Source organism: Notolepis coatsorum (genome assembly GCF_963971535.1).
Source record: "Notolepis coatsorum genome assembly, chromosome: 6".
NCBI lineage: Eukaryota > Metazoa > Chordata > Actinopteri > Aulopiformes > Paralepididae > Notolepis > Notolepis coatsorum.
Genome location: NC_140170.1, coordinates 63,573,464 through 63,600,963, shown reverse-complemented (window position 1 = coordinate 63,600,963; position 27,500 = coordinate 63,573,464). Strand labels below are relative to the sequence as shown.

The window sequence follows — 27,500 nt, the reverse complement described above, 5'->3', positions numbered from 1 at the left end:
AGTCACTTTGGATAAGCAAAGAAAAAGAAAAAAACAGGGTTGTGCTCAATTCACTTTCAGTTAAATTTATTGACACATGAATCAGAATGAATGCTCAGTCCAAATAAACAGCCACCTCAATTTACTGACTTGAAATTGAACCCAATCCAGAAACTAACATCATTCCCAAAATGGCTTTTTTCCCCTTTAACTTTAAATAAAAATTTAAACCTATCTTTGGTCTTAGTGGTTGGGTAAGAAAACCCCCCATTTAAGTCATTGCGGTTGTCGACACTCAACTCTACAGAAATGACACACTTTTCTTCTGTTAAAGACAGCCTCGAAGATATAAATGATCGGCTGAATCTTACTGCAAGTTCAAACACGACTTGTGAGAATCCCAAATAAGCATCTAAAAACAGCACGTTGGTCATCCAAGATAGGAAAGAGGAGGCGTAGGCTGGTGCCCTCGCTGTTTGGTGAGACATATTCAGCCCATGTCATATCCGTAAGTGACATCAGATCACAATTTGAGATTTTCCTGTAAGACAAATATAGACGGACCAAAAAGTCGATACATGGTATTTAATAAAGGGATGTTGCATGGTTGGCGAAAGGTCAATATATTTGACTCGGGGGAGGGGGGTAAGCATTAGGATTTGCGCGATCACGCGAGAATCCATCTTGTCAGGCTTGAAGTTATGCGCTTGTGGCCAAACCACAGAGGTTCAGACCAATCAGTATCAGCGTCCTTCGAGGAACTACTGGCAGCTACGAGCGTGGTTTAGACCAATCAGCGTCCTTCGAGGAACTACTGGCAGCTACAGGAGTGGTTTAGACCAATCAGCATCCTTCGAGGAACTACTGGCAGCTACAGGAGTGGTTTAGACCAATCAGCGTCCTTCAAGGAATTACTGGCAGCTACAGGAGTGGTTTGGACCAATCAGCATCCTTCGATGAACTACTGGACGCTACGAGTGTGGTTTAGACCAATCAGCGTCCTTCAAGGAATTACTGGCAGCTACAGGAGTGGTTTGGACCAATCAGCGTCCTTCGAAGAACTACTGGCAGCTACGAGCGTGGTTTGCTACTTTCTTTTAATCAAATATTTATTTGGTATTCGTTCCTTACAAAGATGCCAAAAGACTACATAGCTAGCCTCCTCTTCAGCGCTCTCCGACCATGTCATATTGTACGTTGATTGGTTGAAGTTAGCCCGTAATAGACAACGATAGACAGATGGTAAAGTGTCTGCCCTTTTCCAAAACAGTCTCCAAGGATGACTTCTCAGATGGTTCTGTGTAACACACCATCTGGTGCATCAGGTTCGCGTTAGCCTACACGCTATTCCAACATCAGTCAACACAAGAGTTTCACTGCAGTTTGCTCTTTCAAAGCAATACCATTGCAATATTGCTTGATTGATTGAAAACTTTATGAACAGATTGCAGAATGGGTACAATACAGTACAGCTCAATACAAACAACTGCTAAGGGGATGCAGACCAGGTAAATACTTTTGTCTTGTTTACATAAGGGTCCTCCATTTTCAATTCATCAAGACATACAAATATACGGTACTATGTAAGAAAGAGAGAACATCATAAAACATTGAAATCAGAAGGGGAAGAAAATGTACATTAGAGGGGGTTGAGTGGGGGGGGGGGGGGGGGGGGGGGGGGATTTTGACATTTACCGGGGCCAGTTTCTAATTGCAGCCACCCGTAGGTGCTCTTTGAGAGCGGTTTTGAAGGAGGGTAGGGATTCACATTCCTTTACGGCTGTGGGTAGGCGTTCATTATTGTGGCATAGTTGCAAAACGTGTTTAGTCCCGGATTTGGATGATAGAAGAATAGAAGTACTTTATTGATCCCGAGTGAAAATTCAGCACCACAGATCGCTCACATTAAACATTTAAGTAGTCAAAAATCTAAAATAAGAATGAGAATACAGTCAAAGATATACATTAGAAATATGTATATACATTCTAAAATATACAGCCAAAAACATAGAGTAAAATATACTGTAAAATATAACAATAACATGCCCTAACACAATGTTAACATGCCCTAACTCAATGTAGCTGTGGATGTCTCACAGTACGCCATATGTCCAAATATTGTATAATAGACGTGTGTGCTTTGTTATTAGAGATTAGAGTAAATGTATTGTCCTTGGACAAGCACAAGTGCAGAGTACGACGAAAGTTGGCATCTAACCAGATTGCAAAGGAGCCGACAAGTGCATTGTAAATATGTTAAGCTAATGTATGTACAGTATTATATATACAGTGGAATACACTGATAATAAAGCAGGCTAGCCATTGGTTTAAATAATATGAGTGTATATATATATATATATATATATATATATATATATATATATATATATATATATATATATATATGCAGAAGATATAAATACATGTAGATGTATCCACCATACTATAGGACCCATGTTGTTCTTGGCCTCTCTTTATTATAATAAGTTCCCAGTCTTATTGAATGTAAAGAAAACAGTGTTTACAAGAGGTTTTTCTGGCCTAGCTTGTTAAACATACATTGCGTTTTTTTTTATGGAAAAATAACACGTTTTGGAAATGAAGAAGAATTACCCAGAACGACTGGAAAACATCATTTAAACCAGGTATGGTCTGTGTTGCTCGTCAATACTTCTTAAATTAAGTCTGAATATCTGCTTGACGAAACAGAACAGTCCCGTATGAGAAACATGTAGGTCTTTCTTCAGAGACGTTTTATAAGGCATATAGTTTCTGCCTTCAGATATCATTACTTTACTCATGTCGTCTATGTTTTTCTTTATACCATTATTAGTTAAATGACTGGTCCAAAGCGCTTTACAACTTATGTCTCACATTCACTCCTTCACCGACGGCGGAGGCGACCATGCAAGGTGCCGACCTGCTCATCGGGAGCAATTAGTCGTTAAGCATCGTTGCTCAGGGACACTTCGACTCGCTGCTGGTAGCAGGCGGAATCTAACCGGGAACCTTCTGGTTACCAGATGACCGCTGTACCTCCTGAGCCACTGTCGCCCCCCATATGATGATATGATTCTCTAAATGCCTTATAAGAATTGTGTATATATGGATTTAAATGTCATATGTTTTACATAAAACATTTTGGTAGACCATATAAATATCTTACGTAAGATTTGTATATAAATGTTTTCCATTCGGGGTGAGATTTGGGGCAACTCTGTCATCACTGATCGCAGAGTCTTCCAAGATTCCAAGTTTTTTTCTTTTTTAGAACGCACTCAGCAAAATGCATGTCCCTCCTTAAAATACTACCGTATTACTACACTTTTTTGGGGTCAGCATTCCTAATGGTCCTCTCGGTCTGAAGCCTCGCCTCAAACGAGGATTAATAGCTTATCCCGGGCCCTACGTTTGGAAACCGAGATGGGGGCCAGGGGCCAGTTGATACAATTGTCTGTTTTTACTGTCAGCCTTTTCATATTCTTAGGCGGCGTGTCCATAGGAAACATCTTATTCAGCTCATAGTGCTGCTGGGTTGTGACCGCCGCTGTTGCTAGGCTACTGTTGCAAACACCTTGGAAGCACGCTGCTCACGAGAGAACATGCTCACCTCTCCGCACTGTCGGCAGGGAGGTCAGGCGTTCAGCCGTAATGTACTCAAATAGAAGCTCTGCCGACAATGGTGTTCAGAACGCAGTTTAATGTAATCAAATGGGTGCTCCGCCCACAATGGTGTTCAGAACGCAGTTTAATGTAATCAAATGGGTGCTCCGCCCACAATGGTGTTCAGAACGCAGAACGTGGCTCGGGAGGTAGAGCAGTTGTCTGGCAATCCGGAGGTTCCCGGTTCGATTCCCGCTCCTCCCGGGCAGTGTGTCGATGTGTCCTTGAGCAAGACACTTAACCCCTAATTGCTCCCGATGAGCAGGTCGGCACCTTGCATGGTTGCCTCCGCCGTCGGTGTGTGAGTGTGTGAGTGAACGGGTAAAATGTGAGTAACAAATTGTAAAGCGCTTTGGATAAAAGCGCTATATAAAAAAGCAGCCATTTACCATTTAATGTAATCAAATGGGAGCTCTGCCCACAATGGTATTCAGAACAGTTCAATCTAATTAAATGGGAGCTCCGCCCACAATGCCGTTCAGAACACAGTTTCGGCCCTTCCGATTTTGGTCCCAGACGATACTTTCAATTGGTGGAACAAACAACCACTCACAATTGTAGCCAACCCCTGTGTGCGCCATGGCGTTTGTCGGTTGATGATTTGTTGGAGAAATGCCTGTCAAAATGGTGTCTGCGTTTATTTTTTTTATCCACCTTTTCTCCCCATTTTCTCCCATCCCAATTTCGTATTATCCAATTCTTCCCTCCCCTGTCTTGAACGTTGCTAGACTATGCCTCCCACTGGTCGGCTGTAGTGAGGATAGAAGCCTTGCATCACGTGTCCCCTCCGGTACACGAGGAGGCAGCCTGTCGCATCTTTTCCCTGCAGCAGCTCGAACTCTCAGTGGCGAGGAGTAACGCGTGGGAGGCTCACGCTGCCCCCGATACTTCCTGTTTCTGCCGCACCGGCGTCACTCAACCGACCTGTAGGAGTCGCTGTCCACAACGTCCAATCCCCACCCACCGGCTTTCCCACCCTCTAACACTGTGTTAGTATGACGGCCGGCCAAGGCGAGAGCTGGGCTCGATACCAGCATCTCCTGCGTTAGTGGCGAGCGCCTTGCCCACTGCGCAACTCAGCCGCCCTTGGTGTCTGCGTTTTTCATTCTAATGGATACCCCCCTTAAATTTGAGCCAACAACAAGGTTTTTGCTCCATATGTCTCGACTATAACCACGTGGAATCTGATTATTCTTTCCGTTTGGGACTTTTGAGTCTTTAACTAAAAGGCGATGGGTGCGCCGTCACCTATTGGGAATTCAATGTGGCCAAAGCACTGGGGCCGATCTCACTCTACTATTTACAATCCTCTCAAAAGGCCGTTTTCCATGATTGATTATAATGGTTATAGTGGGTCAAGTGATTACAGGAAGTTGCTGTAACAACATTGTCATTTCTTTATTTCGCCACAAAAAACTCGAGGTTTAGATTCTTTATGCTGTAGACCACCTCACAGAGGCGGACTGTGCGAACAGGGCTGTTTTTATGGCTCAAAAAAACTAAAAGCTTGAGAACCACTGGATTAAGTCATTTGCATTTGATCAGGCTTCCTTCAAGGTTGTTCAAAAGACCACCAAGGAAATTGTATTTTCCCAAGGACCACTCAGAAAGTCTTCTGTACCTAAATGTTGCCCGCGGACCACACTTTGAACACCACCGCTCTAACCCATAGGGCTGTGCTCGACAAGCCACCTACTTGCCCTGAATCCTTCTGGCTGACACAGTTTTAGTGATGTGTGTGTGCGTGCGTGTGTGTGTGTGTGTGTGTGTGTGTGTGTGTGTGTGTGTGTGTGTGTGTGTGTGTGTGTGTGTGTGTGTGTGTGTGTGTGTGTGTGTGTGTGTGTGTGTGTGTGTGTGTGTGTGTGTGTGTGTGTGTGTGTGTGTGTGTGTGTGTGTGTGTGTGTGTGTGTGTGTGTGTGTGTGTGTGTGTGTGTGTGTGTGTGTGTGTGTGTGTGTGTGTGTGTGTGTGCGCGTGTGTGTGTGTGTTTGTTTGTAGTCTGTGTGTTTATATGCTGTGTTGTCAGAAGAGGATTTGAGGTGGCGTGGCTTTGAATGCTTGTCCCCGTTTGGCAGTGGATTGACTATTTTCTCCTCTTCTGGAGGGGGAAATGGAGGTGGTTGGCCGGGAGGGTGGGTAGGGGGGGGGGGGGTTACAGAACAAGATGTCCTTTGATAGCCTCTCTAGACATGTTGCATCACTGGTATTGGTCTGGGAACACTGACCTGGATCTCTAGGTGCAGCAGGTTTATGCAAAGTGTGTGTTTGTGTGTGTGTGTGTGTGTGTGTGTGTTTGTGTGTTTGTGTGTGTGTTTGTGTGTTTGTGTGTGTGTGTTTGTGTTCCCTTTCTCTCTTCCTTCCTGTAAGAAGCAACCCTCCAGAGGGCCACGAACACACCTGATCCTCTGGCTATTTGATGAGCGGAGAGCAGGACTAAATGCAACCTGCTAGGCCTTCACTAATTACAGTCAGCAGGGAGCAGGGGTGCATTGGACCGACGCCAGGCAAAAATAGAGCTTCTGTACCCGGAGAATGTCTCCCAATACTACAAAAGAATGTATATCCAGGGGTGGGAAGAGGGTGAAAAGCTTGTCGCGGTCTGGGAGTGTATCCGTTTGCTGGCTTCGTCGCACACAGAGGGCGGGATCCACAAAGAAGGGATTGCACAGTGCTAATTGCACCCTTACTTACAATTCATGATGAATTGAAAATGGGGGACCCTGATGTAACCAAGACACAAGTCTTTCTCTGGTCTGCATCCCCTTAACAATTGTGTGTATTGAGCCGTACTGTATTGTACCCATTCTGCAATCTGTTAAATAAAGTTTTCAATCAATCAATCACCTGCGCGGGGATAAGGGGATGCAGACCAGAGAAAGACTTTCGTCTTGTTTACATCAGGATCCCCCATTTTCATAATTCATAATGAATTGTAAGTAAGGGTGCAACTAGCACCGTGCAATCCATTCTTTGTGGATCATCCCGCCCAGAGTCCTGAGTGGCTTTGGCTAAAAGTGTCAGCAGCTAAACGACTACATGTCAATGTAAACCCATCCCTAACGATCAGTGATTTTCCAGCTGATTGACCGTGATCCGCCTCTTGTCTGTTTCAGCCCCGAAGACCTGCAGCCCCAAGCAGTTTGTCTGTAAGGACCAGGTGACCTGCATCTCCAAGGGCTGGCGCTGTGACGGGGAGAAGGACTGTCCCGACGGCTCTGATGAGGAGCCTGACGTCTGTAAGTCCCTCAGACACACTGTGTGTGTGTGTGTGTGTGTGTGTGTGTGTGTGTGTGTGTGTGTGTGTGTGTGTGTGTGTGTGTGTGTGTGTGTGTGTGTGTGTGTGTGTGTGTGTGTGTGTGTGTGTGTGTGTGTGTGTGTGTGTGTGTGTGTGTGTGTGTGTGTGTGTGTGTGTGTGTGTGTGTGTGTGTGTGTGTGTGTGTGTCCGTGCATTAGGGGTGTAAAGGTACACGTATCCGTACCGAACCAAACAAGTTTCAGTGTGTACCGTACCGTACCGAACGAATACAACGGTATGTTAACCACTAACCACCGGGGGCTGTTTTTTTCACAATCTAATATAATTATTATTATTATTTCTGTTTTTTTTTACAAGTCGATTATTAATTTCAATATAGAATATTGGTTGACAGCCCTACAAGTACAATTAGTTACTGCACACTACATCACCCCTGAGTGGAACATGGAAAGCCAAACTTTCCCCCACTGTACCGAAAACCCGTACCGAACCTTGACTTCAAAACCGAGGTACGTACCGTACCGTGGTTTTTGTGTACCGCTACACCCCTAGTGTGTGTGTGTGTGTGTGTGTGTGTGTGTGTGTGTGTGTGTGTGTGTGTGTGTGTGTGGTCATACGTGTGTGTGTGTGTGTGTTTGTACATGTGTCTGTGACATGCATACAGTGACGGGGAGAAGGACTGTCCCGGCGGCTCTGATGGGGAGCGTGTTTGTACATGTGTGTGACATGCATTCATGCTTGTGTGTGTGTGTCATGTGTGCATGTGTCCATGCATGTGTGTGTGTGTTTGTGTGCATACTGCATACATGCTTGTGTGTGTGTGTGTGTGTATGTATATGTGTGTGTGAGTACACGTGTGTCCATGACTCCATGCTACATTCTTCTCCTCCACACGTGTGTGCGTTTAAGCCTACATCTCTGACCGCCTTCCCCCTCGTTGTACCACCGGATTGCTATAATCTCCCGGCGACTGGCTGACATGTTCAGATGAACTCTGGCTGACGCTCCACAGCTCTGTGTGTAGATAATAACCGTCAGGGGGCTGAGGAGCCACAGGGTGAGGAGGATCCGCCCTCCGACTCCGCGGAGATCCACTGATTAACCTGTTGATTAAAAGACGCTTATAGGTGGATTTCACTCCACTTCCAGGTCTCCGGAGTATATCTCGCTGTTCCAGGTCTCCGGAGTATATCTCGCTGTACTTGTTTTATTGAGCGAACGCCGGCGCACAGGGGGTTGTAGGTTATTGATTTAATCACACACAATCCTCACGGTTGTTGTTTATTCGGACTTGTTCTGATAGCTGTAGGGGGGGGGGGGGATGTTAAAAGGTTTCTCTAAATAGATTATAGATAGATAGATAGATAGATAGATAGATAGATAGATAGATAGATAGATAGATAGATAGATAGATAGATAGATAGATAGATAGATAGATAGATAGATAGATAGATAGATAGATAGATGGATGGATGGATGGATGGATGGATAGATAGATAGATAGATAGATAGATAGATAGATAGATAGATAGATAGATAGATAGATAGATAGATAGATAGATAGATAGATAGATAGATAGATAGATAGATAGATAGATAGATAGATAGATAGATAGATAGATAGATAGATAGATAGATAGATAGATAGATAGATAGATAGATAGATAGATAGATAGATAGATAGATAGATAGATAGATAGATAGATAGATAGATAGATAGATACTTTATTGATCCCCTTGGGGAAATTCCAGTGACATATATATGATTATATATTGATTATATTAGATTAGATTAGAGTTAATTCTAATGTTTACACTGTTCATGTTCCTCATATTCTTATATTCAGATCAAATTTGATATAATTTTTTTTAAAAGGGGTGGGTGGGTGGGGGACACCGTACAAGCAAAACTCTACATTGGAATATTCACAAAACCATACTTGGTAATTTACTGTACATTGGAGGGGGTTGTGTTAGGACATTTACAGGGGCCAGTTTCGAATTGCAGTCTCCCGTAGGTGTTCTTTGAGAGTGTTTTTGAAAGTGGGTAGTGATTCACATTCCTTTACAGCTTTGGGTAGGGCGTTCCACATTGATGTGGCATAATTGCTAAACGTGTTTAGTCCCTTGTTTGAGCCGAATCTGGGTTTAACATGATTTGTGGAGCTCCCTCTGGTGTTGTGATCGTGGTATTCACTGACCTTTGGGAAGTATTTTGACATGTACATGGGTACCTTGGTCGTGTGTAGTGTATCTTGTAGACCAGGCCCATTGCAAGTTGCTGTACTCTGTCGTCTACTCTAAGCCATCCTAGGTTGTCAAAGTGGGCATGGTCTATGGGCATGGGTATGACACCCGAATTTCCCCAAGGGGATCAATAAAGGAATATCTTATCTCATCTTATCTTATTATCCTGGCTGTGTGGGACTGACGCCATGGAGACTGGGCACCACTCTGGCTGTGATGATTTAACACGTCCCGTCCTGGTCCTCAAAAGGACCTTGCAGGTCCGCTGTAATGAATGGGCACCGCTCGCCGGCGCGGCTCAGATAACTCCCCCGTGTGGAATCTAATACTGACACATTACTCCTCGCTCCTCGCTCCACCCTGTAGGTCCTAAAAGCCCGTCATTGATAGACGGGGGCCGCCGGGATCGACGGCTAATTAGATTTAACAGGCTAACCGTCGCGCGCCAACAATGGGCTGTTTTATCAGCGAGCGAGAGAGGTCACTTTCCGTTCCTCAAGCGGTTCGGTCACGCCCAATTAGGAGATTTGCTAAGTTTGTCTTTCTTTGAAAAGACGCGGTTTCCCCTTTTTACACACACGCGCGCGTCGCGGAGGTGCCGGCCGCGAGACAAAACAAAAGAGAGGATAAAAAAAAAAAAAAACGTCTCTCGGTTCAACGTCTTCATTGGGAGTCCAGATCCCTTTTAGAACCGAACCCCCTGCGGTGCGAATGAAAGCGGCACTGTCTCTGTTGGTCAGTCTCTAGGAACTGAAACGCCTGCAGTTTGCTAAGAGAGAGACGGCTGGGAAGGAGGGGGGAGGGCTAGAGTGGTGAGGGGGGGGTGGGTTGGGAGAGAGAGTGAGTGAGTGAGTGAGTGAGTGAGCAGAGACCAGTTTAGAAAGGCTGCAGCAGTCTAGACGAGGACGGGGGAGAGATTGGAGGAGAGGAGGTCTGGAAGTCATTAGAGGCCTTGCCCAGAGCAATGGAGAAACCTGCTGTTTTTCACAACCTGCTCCCCCCCCCCCCCCCTTCTCATCTGCGGGCCAGCCTCCTCCCCTGTCTTGGGACAGAAACAACAGTAACTACACCCCCCCTCTCTCCCCTATACTCCTACTGCATCCCCCCCTGTCTCTCAAAAACAACAGTTATAGGACTCCTGCTCCTTAGGGACCTGGCTCTCCACCGCAGCAGGCAGAAAAACACATGAAGTGAGAGAGAGAGAGAGAGAGGGAGAGAGAGAGAGAGAGAGAGAGAGAGAGAGAGAGAGAGAGAGAGAGAGAGAGAGAGGTCATAAACCAGAGGCTTATTTAATTAGTTTCTCTGTCTTTATAAATGCAGCGTCTCTGTGATTAAGATGGGTTGAAGATTTCTCCCCAGAAAACACATTAGAGACGTTGAGGAAACTGTACTGCGTTTTTTTTCGTAGCACTTGTCAAACCTGAGACTGAGAGAGAGAGCAAACAGAGAACTGAGATAATATCTTAGAGAGAACTGAGAGTACAGTCTGGGGTAAGTCGGGGGGGGGGGGGGGGGTCACTTTTATGGATTCCTCATGGCTGAGTCACTGAAGTTTGGTACCAATAATTCGGTTGCTATGGTTACAGATCATTATATGAATTACAACCGAGTACAAATATCCAACGTGCATGAGATCAATTAGGCCCCGGGCCAAACTATATTTCTTGAAAGTGTGATGACCAGAATGAACTACCAGAATGAACTACTAGAATGAACTTCCAGAATGAGCTACCAAAATTAACTACTAGAATGAGCTACTAGAATGAACTACCAGAATGAACTACTAGAATGAACTTCCAGAATGAGCTACTAGAATTAACTACCAGAATGAGCTACCAAAATTAACTACTAGAATGAGCTACTAGAATGAACTACCAGAATGAACTACTAGAATGAACTACCAGAATGAGCTACTAGAATTAACTACCAGAATGAACTACCAGAATGAACTACCAGAATTAACTACCAGAATTAACTACCAGAATGAACTACCAGAATGAACTACCAGAATTAACTACTAGAATTAACTACCAGAATGAACTACCAGAATGAACTACCAGAATGAACTACCAGAATGAACTACTAGAATTAACTACGAGAATTAACTACCAGAATTAACTATTGTACCAGAATTAACTACCAGAATTAACTACTGTACCAGAATGAACTACTAGAATTAACTACCAGAATGAACTACTAGAATGAACTACTAGAATTAACTACCAGAATGAACTACTAGAATGAACTACTAGAATGAACTACCAGAATGGACTACCAAAATGAACTACCAGAATGAACTACCAGAATGAACTACCAGAATGAACTACCAGGGCGGCTAGGTGGCGCAGTGGGCAAGGAGCTCGCCACCAACGCAGGAGATGCTGGGTTCGAGCCCAGCTCCTGCGTTGCTACCAGCTTGGCTGGTCGTTCAAGGGGGTGGGAAGCTGGTGGGTGGGGATCGGACGTTGTGGACAGCGACTCCTACAGGTCGGTTGGTGCGCCTGCGCAGTAGAATCAGGAAGTGACGAGGGCGGCCTGTCCCTCCCACGCAGACCCTCGCCGCTGAGAGATTGCGCTGTGCAGGTGAAAAGATGCGACGGCTGCCTCCTCGAGTACCGGAGGGGACACGTGATGCAAGGCTTCGTCCTCACTGCAGCCGACCAGTGGGAGGCATCGCCTAACAACGTTCGAGACAGGGGAGGGTAGAATTGGACAATACGAAATTGGGGAAGGGAGAAAAATAGAAAAAGGGGAGAAAAAGTAGATACAAAAATAAATGAAAAATAGAATTAACTACCAGAATGAACTACCAGAATGCTCATCTCAGTAACTACTGTATGAGCTACTACTCTGCCCTGCAGAAGCTAACCACATTTCCTTTTTTGTGAAAATTGAACTTCTTAATATCTATTTTATCTTGTGCCTAAGTTTCAGAGTTCAACCTCGAAAAAGGGTATAAAGAATCGCAGTAACTACAAAATCACTGGATAGTCGAAGAACAACCATTGTTCTCAGTTTCACTGTTACTGCGTAGTTACTGCGGTTAGCTTCTGCAGGGCCGTGCTGTATGTCCGCACTACAACTACTGCGTACTATCATTCAGAGATCGTTTGTGTCAGAATCTCCAGCCTCACGAGCCAGAAAGAAAAACGTCTCGCGCGGTTCACAACGTTGCAAGGCTCATCACGATCCACCTTCCTTGTCGTGTCGCTCACCACTGAAAATGCCACAATCTCATACTAGAACTCTTCAGCGACGTCCAAAATGCAAGCCGGTCCACCCCAGTGTGCACCAATCGCAAATCAGATTCAGATTCTGATTCAGATTCAGCTTTATTGTTCTTCATACAAAAAAAGAGCAACATTTTGGGGTCTTGCTCCCTTGACCTACACAGCATGGCAATAAAATACACAATAAAACAATACAATACACAAAAACATAATAGTGATGTGTAAGAGAAAGTGACAGTGCTGAGTGTGATTGGTATAAAAGTGCAACATTAGAATAAAATCAACGTAAAATACTTCAGTATTTTTTAAATACAGTCTGTATTTATTAATCTGAATTACACTGAATAGTGTTCATGAATCTGACGGCTTGATGATAGTACGAGTCCTTGAGCCTGCTGGACCTGGCTCTGAGGCTGCGGTATCGCAGTTCCGTGTGGCAGAACGATGCAAACGATCAAATACTTTGCCTAAAACGACCAAAATCGTTTTTTGTCTGGACATGGCCTTAGTGCGGTAACGCCTCCCGGAAGGCAGCAGTCGGAACAAGGAACATATATACGTATATAATGCCAGTTAGGGTACCTTGTGTATACTGTTTACTTTTACTCTTACTCATAGTATATATTCAGATTAAAAGTCCTCGTTGCCTATATGTAGTATAGCCAGTAGGGCATAGGGACCCTCATCTTCACCTTTGTTTACACTGGTAATATTGAATACAACATGCTATGTAAGAACATGGTTCACATGATGCATAAAACATATATTTTTTTTAATCCTCTTTTTCTCCGCCTGATTTTCTATGCTTTTCCTCCCATCCCAATTTAGTCGTTATGCCAATTCCCCCCCTCCCCTACCTGGTTGTTGTGCGCATGTTCCCCCTACTGATCGGTACAAGGGAACCCTGAAGTCCACCACATGCTTCCTCCGACACATGCGGAGACATCCAGCGGCTCTCTTTTCACCTGGCAGTGAGGACTCTCATTGGTGAAGTGTAACGCGTGGGAGGTCACGCTGCCTTCACCACTTCCTGCCTTTCGCTGAGCAGGCAGCCCAGACCTGACCTGTAGGCGTCGCTGTCCACAACGCCAGATTACCACCCACGACTTCCCTCCCCCTAACTCAGCCAAACGAGTTAGTATGACGATCGGCCCAAGCCGCAGGCAATGCTGACTCCGGGAGACGAGCGCAATCTCCGCTACGCCACCCGACCGCCCTAGATGTATATAACATTTGATTTGAATATATCTAGGTGAATGAACTAATTCCTTTAAAGCACAGCAGGCTAAGTAATAACCTGACCTAACCTTTGTTTACAAACTTTGTTGTCATATTTCTATATTCAGAGTTAATTATATGAATTTGGAATTTCCCCAAGGGGATCAAAAAAAGGAATATTTATATTGCATTGCATTGCATTGCATCGTATCTTATCTCATCTCATCTCATCTCATCTCATCTCATCTCATCTCATCTCATCTCATCTCATCTCATCTCATCTCATCTCATCTCATCTCATCTCATCTCATCTCATCTCCTCTCCTCTCCTCTCCTCTCCTCTCCTCTCCTCTCCTCTCCTTTCCTCTCCTCTCCTCTCCTCTCCTCTCCTCTCCTCTCCTCTCCTCTCCTCTCCTCTCCTCTCCTCTCCTCTCCCGATGAGCAGGTTGGCACCTCACTGCCGCACTACCAGAAACGGTTAACCCTTTCACTGCGACAATTCACAGAAGGTCAACCCTTTCACTGCCACACGGCAGCCGGTTAACCCTTTCACTGCCACACGACAGAAGGTTAACCCATTACTATCAAACAATGAATGTGTGAGTGAACGGCTGAACGTGAGGAACAAATTGTAAAGCGCTTTGGATAAAAGCTGCTATATAAAATGCACCATTCTGCTGATTCTGGGTTCTGCTGATTGAACCGTGAGGTCCCTGGACCAGCTGAACCCTCACTGCCGTGTCCCTCCCCTGCCTCATGGAGCAGGGTGTCCAGGCTTCACAGTGGCCTCTGTAGAGCTGCTGGTGCTGGTGGTGCTGGAGTCAGACACTGTCCGGCACAGCTGCTTCGCCCTCCTGTGTGTCGCTACACCGCGGCGCTTTGTTCACAGGATGTTCAGAGAGACAGGCAGTGAGGGATGCTGACCGGAACAGAGACAATCTGCCTCTGGAGGCACATGCTGTGTATTGACCTGTGTTATAGCGTGAAGACCCTGAGCCTACAATAGTGCTGTATATATATATATACATTTATGTATTTATATTTACCGCAGATATATATCCATATCTGTCTGAATATACCTGCATACAATCCTTCTACATAGTACCTACTTATACACTTGCACCCATATAACTCTGTATGATAGCATGTACAATATATATAATTTATTTTTATTCTTACTGTATAATCTATCCACATCTGTCTGTACATACCTGCAATACTTTTTACATATATTATACTATCTAATATCTGTACATATCCCTTACCTACTCTTACTACTGTAGTTACACTGCTGGACAGTATGACTTACTACCATAGTGTCTTTACACCTGTATCACTGTACATATTAATACTACAACTCTGTACATACATGTGATTAGCACTATTACTTAGTAGTACTAATTATATATTTTTTACCCAGTTGAATCACCTATTACTATTGCACTTTACTGTTACATTTACACTCGGGTTGGATGACAAACTTCTTTTCGTTGTACTGTACTTGTGCTGAATACATTTTAATCGAATCTAATCTAATCTAATCTAATCTAAATCTAAGGCATCCTGAGTTAATATAAATCATTACATGTTACCTGTGGAGCAAAGCTCAAGGCAAAAGTTTAGGGTCCTTGTGTTGGTTGGTTGGTTGGTCTCAGCCATGTCCTGCACAAGATGTTACAAACTAATGTGTTACTGTAATCACATCACTTTTTCCTGTAAGGAGGTACAGTAAGCCATCACCGTTTGGATCTGGGTAATCATCACATTACAGTTACTGGTGTCAAATTGATTGTTACTTAGAGTTATATACTTCATCGCTCCCCCTATTCTCTCTCTCTCTCTCTCTCTCTCTCTCTCTCTCTCTCTCTCTCTCTCTCTCTCTCTCTTGATTAGATGTGACCAGCAGCTCTATAACTCACTCTGTTGATTGGTTGCTCCACAATAGTGTTCCCACCCGCCTCTAGTGGTCACAGTTCTCGCCATAGGAGGCATGGAATATTTGTGTGTTTGTGTAGTTGAGCTATTAGTTAAGGACATAATGCTCCATCTTTTGTTATGTTCAAACTCTATAATACTGAATATGATTTTCAAACGTTACAGCTAATACACCAGTTGTTGAGATGTCACCATTTTAGGAGGATGTGCTTTGGCCTACAGTCTGGAAGAGGCATTTCTTACCAAGATGTTCTTACCAAAGTACCAACTGCAGAAGGATGCTATTACACAGCTTGTGTACACATGTAAATTGCTGGTGTTTATATTTGGAAGCCGGCATGGTAATGTCCACAGACTAGTTGCGAGAGGGCTGCAGATGGCAGGAATGTCTGAGCCACAAGCTTGTTGTTATGGATATTCCCTCTTTTGGATCTACTGAAATATTCCCCTAGCCCCTACCTATAGGTCACTAATAGGTGGATCGCGGTCCACGTCTGGACCCAGATGACGTCCTATCCGGACCTGGACCTGTAACCGATCAATTCTTGAGAATTTATACATTTTTTTTGATCCACTTTTTCTCCCATTTTCTATTTTTCTCCCATCCCAATTTCGTATCGTCCAATTCAACCCTCCCCTGTCTCGAACGCTGTTTCTTGCCTCCCACAAGCCGGCTGCAATGTGGACGAAGCCATACATAGTACGAGTCCCCTCCGGTACTCGAGGTAGCAGCCGTCGCAACTTTCCACCTGCACAGCGTGATCTCTCAGCGCCAGGGGTCTGCGCTTTGGAGGGACGCCGCCCCCGTCGCTTCCTGATTCTACTGCGCAGGCGCACCAACCGACCTGTAGGAGTCACTGTCCACAACGTCCAATCCCCACCCATCAGTTTCCCACCCCCTAATACTGTCAATTGTATTAGTGCGGACGACCAGCTAAACTGAAAGCAATGTGGAGCGCTGGGCTCGAACCCAGCGTCTCCAGCATTGGATGTGAGCGCCTTGCCCACTGCACCACCTAGCCACCCGCAGAATTTATACATTTTGACGCCGCTTTTCCCACCTTTACGGTACCCAGGAAACTCACAGACCGAGTCGTCTCACGTGACGCTACTCAGCCAATCAAATCTGTGCATTCCCATAAGCATTGCCACTCGAGTCATTACACACACAGTCAGTATTACATTTTTAAATGCAGCCCTTATTTTATTTGAATTGAGAAAATGTCAGTACTTTCTTCATTCAATTTGACAGTCAGTTGTCGACTACATAGAGACGTTGATACGACTACTAGGCTACTTCAATATAATGGTGGCACTGAATCATAACATCCGTTAGACATTATGACGTTCCAGACGTTCGCTTGAGGACATTTTCTCTGTCCTGGACCCCTTTTGAATGCTAATTGACTACCCCTGCCGCAGCCGAACCATTATTTTTCATCTCTCGCTTCCTGTTTGCTGTCACATCGCTCAAGTTTAGAATGTGCCGACTGAGTGAGGAGGAGAGCACATTGTATATAATAACTACAACTGCACTTTACTGTTACATTTTCACCACGGTTGGATGCCAAACTTCCTTGGGCCGTGCTGTATAATGACAATAAATTTGAAGCTAATCTAATTGAATCTAATCTAATCGAATATAATCTAATAAAACTACTGGGCTACTTACTTCAATAGTATACATGGCACTGAATCACAACATCAGTTAGACCTTATGATGTTCCAGACATTCGCTCGAGGGCATTTTTCTCTCTCTTTAAAGAGAAATCCTCTCTTGAATGTTAATTGACTACCCGGCCCTGCCCCGGCCCAACCATTATTTTTCATCTCCTGCTTCCTGCTTGCTGTCACATCGCTCAAGTTCAAAATGTGGCGGCTGAGAGAGGAGGAAGAGGAGGAGGAGGAGGAGGAGGGGGGAGACGAAGGCTCTCCGAGCCTGAGCGACTGACCTTCTGCCGCTCCCGTCGAGCAAGAATGTACGGCAGATGTTTCAGATGCAGATGTTTCGGATGCAGAAGTGGTAGTGCAGCGCGAGCGGTGTTACTAGTAATCACCTTCCCCCCATGCGGCAGTGAGGAAAGTGATTTGTTACTGTGAGTAACGTGTAACGAAAGGCCGGAGTGACGGCCCCAGCGCCGTCCTGTGGCCTGTGTGGAAGGTGTGTAGGCAGGGTGTTGACCTAGTGTTTTCGATACATATCGATTCTGAATACCGTACTTTTCGCACTATAAGCCGCACCTGAATATAAGCCGCAGCAGCTAAATTGAATGATGTGTACATATATAAGCCGCACTGGACTATAAGCCGCAGGTGTTTTAATGTTTAATTACCATATGTAATTAGCATTGGGACACAATACTGTCGGACAAATAACAAGAATTAACTCATTTACAAGTTGTATTAAGTTTAGCAAATAAGGGAACAGATAAATAAAATGTCAATGCAGTCAAAAAAGCAATATTTTGATTTTTACATTTTCCGGTTTGGTCACGTCGAATCACATATAAGCCGCACCGTTATATAAGCCGCAGGGTCGAAAAATGGGGGAAAAATGTGCGGCTTATAGTCCGAAAAGTACGGTAGTTAAAACAGTTTCAATACTCATTTTCCGCAATATCGATATTTAATTATGCATAAAGAAAAAAAATTATTTTTTTATTGTTTTTTTTAAGGAAGTTGCATTGTTTATTTCAATACCTGTAATAGTACAGTAGTCCACACACACACACACACGCACACATGTGCATTCAGTTAAGTTGGAATATGACTGTAATACAAACAGTTCAGTTTGTCAGGTACATGCAACACAGATTACAGTGTTTACTTAATTTCTAAGATTATATCATTTAGTTCATTTTAAATGTGTAATCTAAAGATAAACAAAGGGTTTTAAAAGTGTTATATTTATCTTCTCTTATAGTACCAGAGAGAAGCTGAGGAGAATCAACCAGCAACAAAAGCTAAATTTATAAAAAAATAAATATATATTTATCTTTTTTTTCTTTTTCTTTTTACATTTTAAGATTGAACCTTTTCCCCCGTGGTATCGAAAATGGTATCGAATATCGATACTTTTCAAGGTATCGTATCGAAGTTTGAAATTCCAGTATCGTGATAACACTAGTAGGCAGAGTGTTGGTCTCTCCTGTGTAGAAGGTGTGTAGGCAGCAGGGTGCTGGTCTCTCCTGTGGTGAAGGTGTGTAGGCAGCAGGGTGCTGGTCTCTCCTGTGGTGAAGGTGTGTAGGCAGCACTGGGGTAGGGGTGGGAATCACCAGTTTCATCATGATACGATACGATATCGATTCTTTGGACAACGATACGATATTTGCCGATATCACAAAGTCTCTCACGATACAATACGATACGATTAGATTCAGGTGCCTGCGATCGATATGAGATGATATCATATGCCCATTTAACATAATCAGTTATGAGACTCGCCACAGGATTTTCAAAATAAGAGTATCGATATGAATCGATCTTATTACATCGCATCGATCCGATTCGATCGTTGATAATTACATCGATGTATCGATCTGGATCGATGTATCGTCCCACCCCTAGGCAGCAGGGTGCTGGTCTCTCCTGTGGTGAAGGTGTGTAGGCAGCAGGGTGCTGGTCTCTCTTGTGTAGAAGGTGTGTAGGCAGCAGGGTGTTGGTCTCTCCTGTGGTGAAGGTGTGTAGGCAGCAGGGTGTTGGTCTCTCTTGTGTAGAAGGTGTGTAGGCAGCAGGGTGTTGGTCTCTCCTGTGGTGAAGGTGTGTAGGCAGCAGGGTGCTGGTCTCTCCTGTGGTGAAGGTGTGTAGGCAGCAGGGTGCTGGTCTCTCTTGTGTAGAAGGTGTGTAGGCAGCAGGGTGTTGGTCTCTCCTGTGGTGAAGGTGTGTAGGCAGCAGGGTGTTGGTCTCTCCTGTGGTGAAGGTGTGTAGGCAGCAGGGTGCTGGTCTCTCCTGTGGTGAAGGTGTGTAGGCAGCAGGGTGTTGGTCTCTCCTGTGTAGAAGGTGTGTATGCAGCAGGGTGTTGGTCTCTCCTGTGGTGAAGGTGTGTAGGCAGCAGGGTGCTGGTCTCTCTTGTGTAGAAGGTGTGTAGGCAGCAGGGTGCTGGTCTCTCCTGTGTAGAAGGTGTGTAGGCAGCAGGGTGCTGGTCTCTCCTGTGGTGAAGGTGTGTAGGCAGCAGGGTGTTGGTCTCTCCTGTGGTGAAGGTGTGTAGGCAGGGTGTTGGTCTCTCCTGTGGTGAAGGTGTGTAGGCAGCAGGGTGTTGGTCTCTCCTGTGGTGAAGGTGTGTAGGCAGCAGGGTGTTGGTCTCTCCTGTGGTGAAGGTGTGTAGGCAGCAGGGTGCTGGTCTCTCTTGTGTAGAAGGTGTGTAGGCAGCAGGGTGCTGGTCTCTCCTGTGTAGAAGGTGTGTAGGCAGCAGGGTGCTGGTCTCTCCTGTGGTGAAGGTGTGTAGGCAGCAGGGTGCTGGTCTCTCCTGTGGTGAAGGTGTGTAGGCAGCAGGGTGCTGGTCTCTCTTGTGTAGAAGGTGTGTAGGCAGCAGGGTGTTGGTCTCTCCTGTGGTGAAGGTGTGTAGGCAGCAGGGTGTTGGTCTCTCCTGTGGTGAAGGTGTGTAGGCAGCAGGGTGCTGGTCTCTCCTGTGTAGAAGGTGTGTAGGCAGCAGGGTGCTGGTCTCTCCTGTGTAGAAGGTGTGTAGGCAGCAGGGTGCTGGTCTCTCCTGTGGTGAAGGTGTGTAGGCAGCAGGGTGCTGGTCTCTCTTGTGTAGAAGGTGTGTAGGCAGCAGGGTGTTGGTCTCTCCTGTGGTGAAGGTGTGTAGGCAGCAGGGTGTTGGTCTCTCCTGTGGTGAAGGTGTGTAGGCAGCAGGGTGCTGGTCTCTCTTGTGTAGAAGGTGTGTAGGCAGCAGGGTGCTGGTCTCTCCTGTGTAGAAGGTGTGTAGGCAGCAGGGTGCTGGTCTCTCCTGTGGTGAAGGTGTGTAGGCAGCAGGGTGCTGGTCTCTCTTGTGTAGAAGGTGTGTAGGCAGCAGGGTGCTGGTCTCTCCTGTGGTGAAGGTGTGTAGGCAGCAGGGTGCTGGTCTCTCCTGTGGTGAAGGTGTGTAGGCAGCAGGGTGTTGGTCTCTCCTGTGGTGAAGGTGTTGGTCTCTCCTGTGTAGCGGTGTGATTGATTGATTGATTGATTGATTGAACATTTTATTAACAGATTGCAGAATGGGTACAATACAGTACAGCTCAATACACACAATTGTTAAGGGCATGCAGACCAGAGAAAGACTTTCGTCTTGTTTACATCAGGGTCCCCCATTTTCAATTCATAACATTTATGACATACTACTACATGACATACAGATATACAGTACTGTTACATCCAGACATTTATGACATACAAGAAGATATACAAATATACAGTACTGTTTATTTACAGACTGTAAAGAGAATGTATACATTTGAGGGGGAGGAAACTGTACATTGTAGCGGTGTGTGTAGGCAGGGTGTTGGCCTCTCCGCCGCTGTGCTGCCACCTCCTCCAGTCTAAAAGGTTCTTATATTAGGGCCTCTGAATATTCCCATGTGCGCAGAGTGTGCCCTGGAAACACAGGAAGTGCGTAACGCCGAAATGACGTCCCCCCGCTGCTGGTCTGTAATAAGGCGGTTTTACAGACAGTTCCCACCTAAGCAGCAATTAGCCTTTTTTTAGGAGATGAAACGCTTTTCTAACAACACACAGTCTCGGAGTGTGTTTTGACATGGAAAGCTGTTGTAATCGTTTATCATGATGTAATGGGCCTCTTTCATTCGTCTGGGTGTCTGGACTGCCGACTGTGAACGGTGAACAGCTGACGGTGAGCGGGGAAGTAGCCGAGGTCCACGTGGGCAGAACTCTGATGGGTTTGTTTTATAGATCCTCTTGTTTCGCGTGCCACCAGAATAGTGAGATCATGGGCGTCCAGCTGAGCAACCTGTCTGGTCTTTACAGCAAGCAGGTAGTGAGGAAGGTTATAAAGGGGCACTTCACCAAAGGGGTGTAAAGTACTTGAGTAATTGTACTTCGTTACAATACTTAAGTACTGTTTTTGGGGATTTGTACTTTACTTGAGTATTATTAGGTTTGTATGCTTGTACTTTTACTCAATTACATTTCAGAGAAAAGAAACATACCTTTTTACTCCTTACATTTAAAATGCAGACCTAAAGTACAAAGTACAAATATCGCAGGTCCAACCATTTTAATTAGTATATTTGTTTCTCTGGCCGAACTAACGTTAACGTTATTAATCCTGCGGCCGCAGTTTATTTAAAAACAGCCAATCAAATCCCCATCAATGGAAAATGAACCCGCCCATGCCCATGCTGATTGGTCCTTGTGCAAGACTAGAACGCGGGGAATTTTTTTTTTACTTTTAGTTTTTAGTACTTAAGTACATTAAAAAGTAGAAACTTTTTGACTTTAACTCAAGTGTGTTTTTAGCCAGATACTCTGACTTTTACTTGAGTATGATTTTGAGACGGTACCCATACTTTCACTTAAGTATAATTTCTGGGTACTTTTTACACCCCTGCGCAATGCCGATTTATTTTGCACATAATCTCACAGGCGTCCAAAAACAGTTTTGCACACATTCATTTAGTTTGACAGTTATTGAGAGTAAATTAGTTTGAATATGGCCACCCGGTGATTGAATCCTTGCTCAATGAAATGATAAGGTAGCAGTCCCCCTAAGACAAGGTATTGCTATTTCTTCATCTACATAATTTCATGGACGCAAGGATTCAATGTCCCCGATGACATCACTGGTCGCCATGTTCAAACTAATTTGACTCTATAACCGTGAAACTAAATGAATGCGTGCAAAACGTAGGTTTAGTTTAGTTTAGTTTAGTTTATTAGGATCCCCAATTAGCTACAGCATTGCAGTAGCTATTCATCCTGGAGTCCACAAAATAATGTACATTGTGACCGTGCAACATAATACTTACATCATAACATAACATAACAAGTAAACAGGACAAAGGACTAGTATACACACACACAGACATAATACTTACATCATAACATGACATTACTAGTAAACAGGACGAATGACTAGTACTACACAGTACACACACACAGACATAATACTTACATCATAACATGACATTACTAGTAAACAGGACGAATGACTAGTAGTACTACACAGTACACACACACACAGACATAATACTTACATCATAACATGACATTACAAGTAATCAGGATAAAGTACTAGAGATTTGGACTAGTACACACAAGACAAGCTCCAATATACAATAATCCAATATACAATAATCAACTATGTGAAATAGCTAAGAATACATACCTGTACACACACTATATGCTCACACATGTTCATACACGTCTAATTTAACATCTAACTAAATTGATGTTGATACATAATGATAGTGCATAGTCCCAATACAGAGTATTCAACCTCATAATTGTACTTTTAAAATCACATTTGAAAAGCATCAATAGTTCTACATCTGTTAAAAAAATATGCCGTTTTAATCAAAATCTTTATTGTATTTGAAGATGGTGACAATGTTGATTGTATACATACTTTTATTAAGTATGATTAATAAAACGAGTACTTTATTAAGTGCAAATCACAATGTCAGTTATGAAAGAAATAGTAGGTTACTGTTGACATGATGGTATTTGCTTGGTGTTATTTTGTGTCTTGACGGATTCTAGACACATCTAGTTTGTTCTGAAGTTAGTTTGTTGTCGACTGCTCCCTCAACCTTTACTCACAGCACCCTACAGAGCTCCAATTTGTATTCCATTTTATTCCGTCTGTTGTTTGCATATTGTTTTCTAGTTCTACGCTTCCCGCTGCGAAAACGTATTGCCCCTTTTTGGGACAACGTTAAAACACAGAACACTGAAACATGACATGTTCAATGGGATATTAATCACGCCTGCTGGCCCGCTCGCATAGTTGTCAGGCCCGCAGTGATGGTTGAGATAAGTATTGTGGTTTGGACGTCTTTGGTGTTTGTTAGATTGATGTTATCGTCTGCCAGCTGTTGGGAAACGGTTGACCTTGTTATTGAGCCAGTGGTTTCCCCCATTCCGATGTGTGACGGGAACTGGTCTGTTGGGTCCACTCCAAGTGGCTGCCAGCCAACACCCCCGAGATAGTCATCAACATGTCAATGAAAACAACCTGCGCTCAACATGAAAGAGCCTGTTGCCTCGCAGCATCTTGTTTCTTTCTTTCTTTCTTTCTTTCTTTCTTTCTTTCTTTCTTTTTCTTTCTTTCTTTCTTTCTTTCTTTCTTTCTTTCTTTCTTTCTTTCTTTCTTTCTTTCTTTCTTTCTTTCTTTCTTTCTTTCTTTCTTTCTTTCTTTCTTTCTTTCTTTCTTTCTTTCTTTCTTTCTTTCTTTCTTTCATTCTTTTTCAGCTTGCTGTCTCTCTCTCTCTCACACACACACACACACGCGCACACATAATAGGGATGGGAATATTCAAATAGTCGTTAAATAAAAATCGATTGAATAGTTTAAGCAAATAATTATCGTTTTGTCTCCAGAAAGGGCAACTACACTGTGTTGTGTATTGAGAGGGGACCCTATTAACTGTTACACCGCTGAATTGTAGCCAGCTAGCTTGCTTGTTTGATTATCTCATGTTCGCTATTAAGTAAGTCCATCCCACATACTACATACATACATACATACCAGTGGCGGCTGCTGACCAAATCTTTTGGTGAAGCAAACATTTTATTTTTAAAACATCCCCCACTGTGTGTGACATACATACATACATACATACATAGTATATATATACAGTATACATACATGAATGCTTGCTTGCATAATGAAGGATACAGTGTCCGTCTAAGACCAATGGAACCTGGTAATACGATGTCAGAATCAGAATCAGAAAGGTCTTTATTGCCAAGTAGTTTTCACATACAAGGAATTTGATTTGGTTGTTTTTGGTGCGACATTGACGGACAGACAATTATGGTAGATTGGTGGAATAAAATAAGATGGAATATAGATTAATGTGCACAATGTGGTCAAGTATATACTGTGTGTAGCAACAGTTTAGAGATGGTCATCACCAGTAGGTTCCTGGAATTTATTTCTCTGCCATTTCTGTCGAGAACGAGGCAAATGGTTATTTCCAAGAGTTCCAGTAACTTCTGAGTTTTTCTTCTTCTTTTTTCTTTACTTTTGTTTACCCGTGGAAGATTTTTTGAGCATGTACGCTCAACTATACCCTGCTTCAACACAACCCCCACATTCACCTGTGAGCTGCCACAGCGTTCTATTATTAGCACTCTGAGCAGCTCCTCTGGGGCAGGAGCTGGAGGACACGTTTAGGGTTCCTTAAGGGAGGGGAACCCAGATGACCCTGACTTACACTCCCCCCAACCCAGAGGATTCAAACGCACCACCTCCTAGGTCACACAAACACACTTTTCTGACCTCAAGGCTAGTATTTCTCCAACCCTTTTGCCTTGAGAACTGGTAAACGGTTGTCTTTTTGCCTTGGGAACCAGTAAATGGAGGCGTGGGTTCGAATCCCACTTCTCACACCATGTGATGTATGTCTTGTGTTATGAAATAACTTGACAGGACGACCAGATTTAGTATAACAACGACTCCATCCTTTGCTGTCTCCTCTCCAGCTCCATGTATACAGATTCCCGTCTCACGTCTAACATCCGGGTTACTCCCAGTACGGGTAACAGCATAGCTATAATAATAATAATTGTTAGACTAGAAGACTAGAAGTCTTTATTTGTCATGCAGTTTTAACACACACGCGCGAGATGGGCGACCCACAGGAACACACACACACATGCACTGAGTCGCCAATGAAATGTCTCTCTGCACTTTTCCCATCCCGTTGTCCTTCCCCCATGGGCAGCCGGAGCAGATAGGGCGTCAACGTGAGCCGCGCCCCGGGGACCAATCCAAGTGCTCCTGTCCGTCTTCGTCAAGGACGCCACAGCGTTAGCGATCTGTTGTTGTGCATGTTTTTCCATTGGGTTTATCTTATCGGGGGGGAAACCCTTGCGAGCACGGGGAGGACATGCAAACTCCACACAGAAAGGCCTGGGAGATACCCCACCTGAGTACCTGGCATCATGGAAACCTGGTCCCCAAGCGGGAATCGAATCCTGGACCTTCTTGTTGTGAGGCGACTTTGACGACCGATGGGCTTAGTCTAATTAGTGGCTAGAGGACCGGGAATGTAAACAAACATGTGGGGTTTCTAACAGCTATATCTATACTTTATAGTGTTGCTATCTGTCCATTCTCATTGTCAATTGAGTGCATAAACCGTCCCTTCAGAATGGCTTAAAGAAAAAAGAAATCCATCGGTAGGTTGTCATTTTATAGCACCATGAATATAAGCTTTATCGCAGATTTCGTATCATCTATTTTCTGGAAAGCTAGTTATAGAGCTAAAGGCTACTAACGTTATATTCAACGGCATTTCCGTTGTATATATGTTAATGAAATAACATAACTGCTTATGATCCGGACTATCCCAGAGCATCTATGGATGAAAGGGGGGCGGCGGGGACGTCGATTAGTATTATTGATTACCAATACAGTGTCCGTGTAAGTAGCCACATTCACAGATCGATTGCTAGCATTGCACAGCAAGCTCCGATCGGCTATAAATTAGGTGATAAATGTCTTACCGTCAGCCCGTGTGATACCCGGCAGCATTTCCCCGTTATCGATCGGCATCTGGTAGATCGATATGTCCATTGGTTGATGATAAATCCCCTTATTCCATGGTGAAATCTCCGCTTCGAAATGTGATACACGGTGCATGCTGTTGGTTTGTAATCAGAGTAATATGATACTCCGTTGGAGGGTAAAAAAAATATATTCCATTCGACCACAATGATACTGCAGTGGAGCGATGGCGCCCCTAAGAGGATCTGGCCGGTATTGCATGTTGCCGATTCCACAGAGGCGGGTAGATCTGCAGAGTCGATCGGGATCTTGATCCGGTTATTAATATGGAATAAAACAATACCAACTTGCCACGGCTATATATGTGCCTCTGGTCCACAACGCATGGCACCGAAACACGTATATATACGTGGCTGGTCCTTAAAGTGTTAACCACTACACCACCGTGCCACTCAATACACTACAGCAGTAATAAACAAATATTTTATTATTTGTTTATTTAGACGGGACAGAGCATATTAATGGACCCTGCAAATAAATGCAGTGTAAATACACCAGATTTAGCAAGGATGCTAGTTTTCATCCGCAGTCCACTCCCCACACAAAACATAAAAACGAAACAGGCAGGCAGTGAAGCATATCATGCTAATTATGACCACCTTCAGGGCTTCAGTCCATTACAAATAAATTATACTATTTCCATAACGAGCCTTGGGACCACTCAGCAACTTCCAGTGGACCAACCGGAGTTTGAGAAACAGCGCTCAGGGCCACTGCTGCCTTTGTCATCTTGACTTGTCACCTGAGTGTAGTAGACTCATCTGAAATGTGCCCGACCTAATACTGGAGATTGGTATTTGCCAGATATTAAGGTCATGGGCTACAGCAGACAGATGAGGTCCATGGGCCACCAGTTGGCCACAGTTGTACCCTTCCTGCTGACTTCACAGAACTTCAAGAATCTTAGATATTTATTTGTCATTATGCACAGACAGTTATACCGTACAATGAAAATCGTACTTTGCTAGTCCCCCCCTTCACACAAAACAAAAACATTTTGACAAATTGTTTTTAATGCCAAAAAATAAAGAATCTTAATCATAATCATAATCATAATAAACAGATAAATAAAGTATAAAAATAAGGCACGACTGACAGAGTAACTGTATTGCACATTCAGTCCACTGTGTAGTGGTAGAAGGATATAAAGTACACTACGCATTATTGCAAATATTGCAAATAATGGCAGTGGAGGGTGACAGTGGAGTCACAGCAGCAGTCAGAGTGTCTGTGTAGCGTTCACTTGGA

At 44.1% G+C, this 27,500-nt stretch overlaps 1 protein-coding gene across 1 annotated transcript in view; it reads left to right on the top strand.

Moving 5' to 3' along the window:
• Positions 1–27,500, top strand: part of LOC311229511 (low-density lipoprotein receptor-related protein 1-like) — a 375,389-nt gene that overhangs the window by 54,175 nt on the left and 293,714 nt on the right. The window contains 2 exon segments of the mRNA XM_084315588.1: positions 6,754–6,876; positions 14,357–14,500. Coding sequence (XP_084171714.1) covers positions 6,754–6,876; positions 14,357–14,500 — 267 coding nt within the window.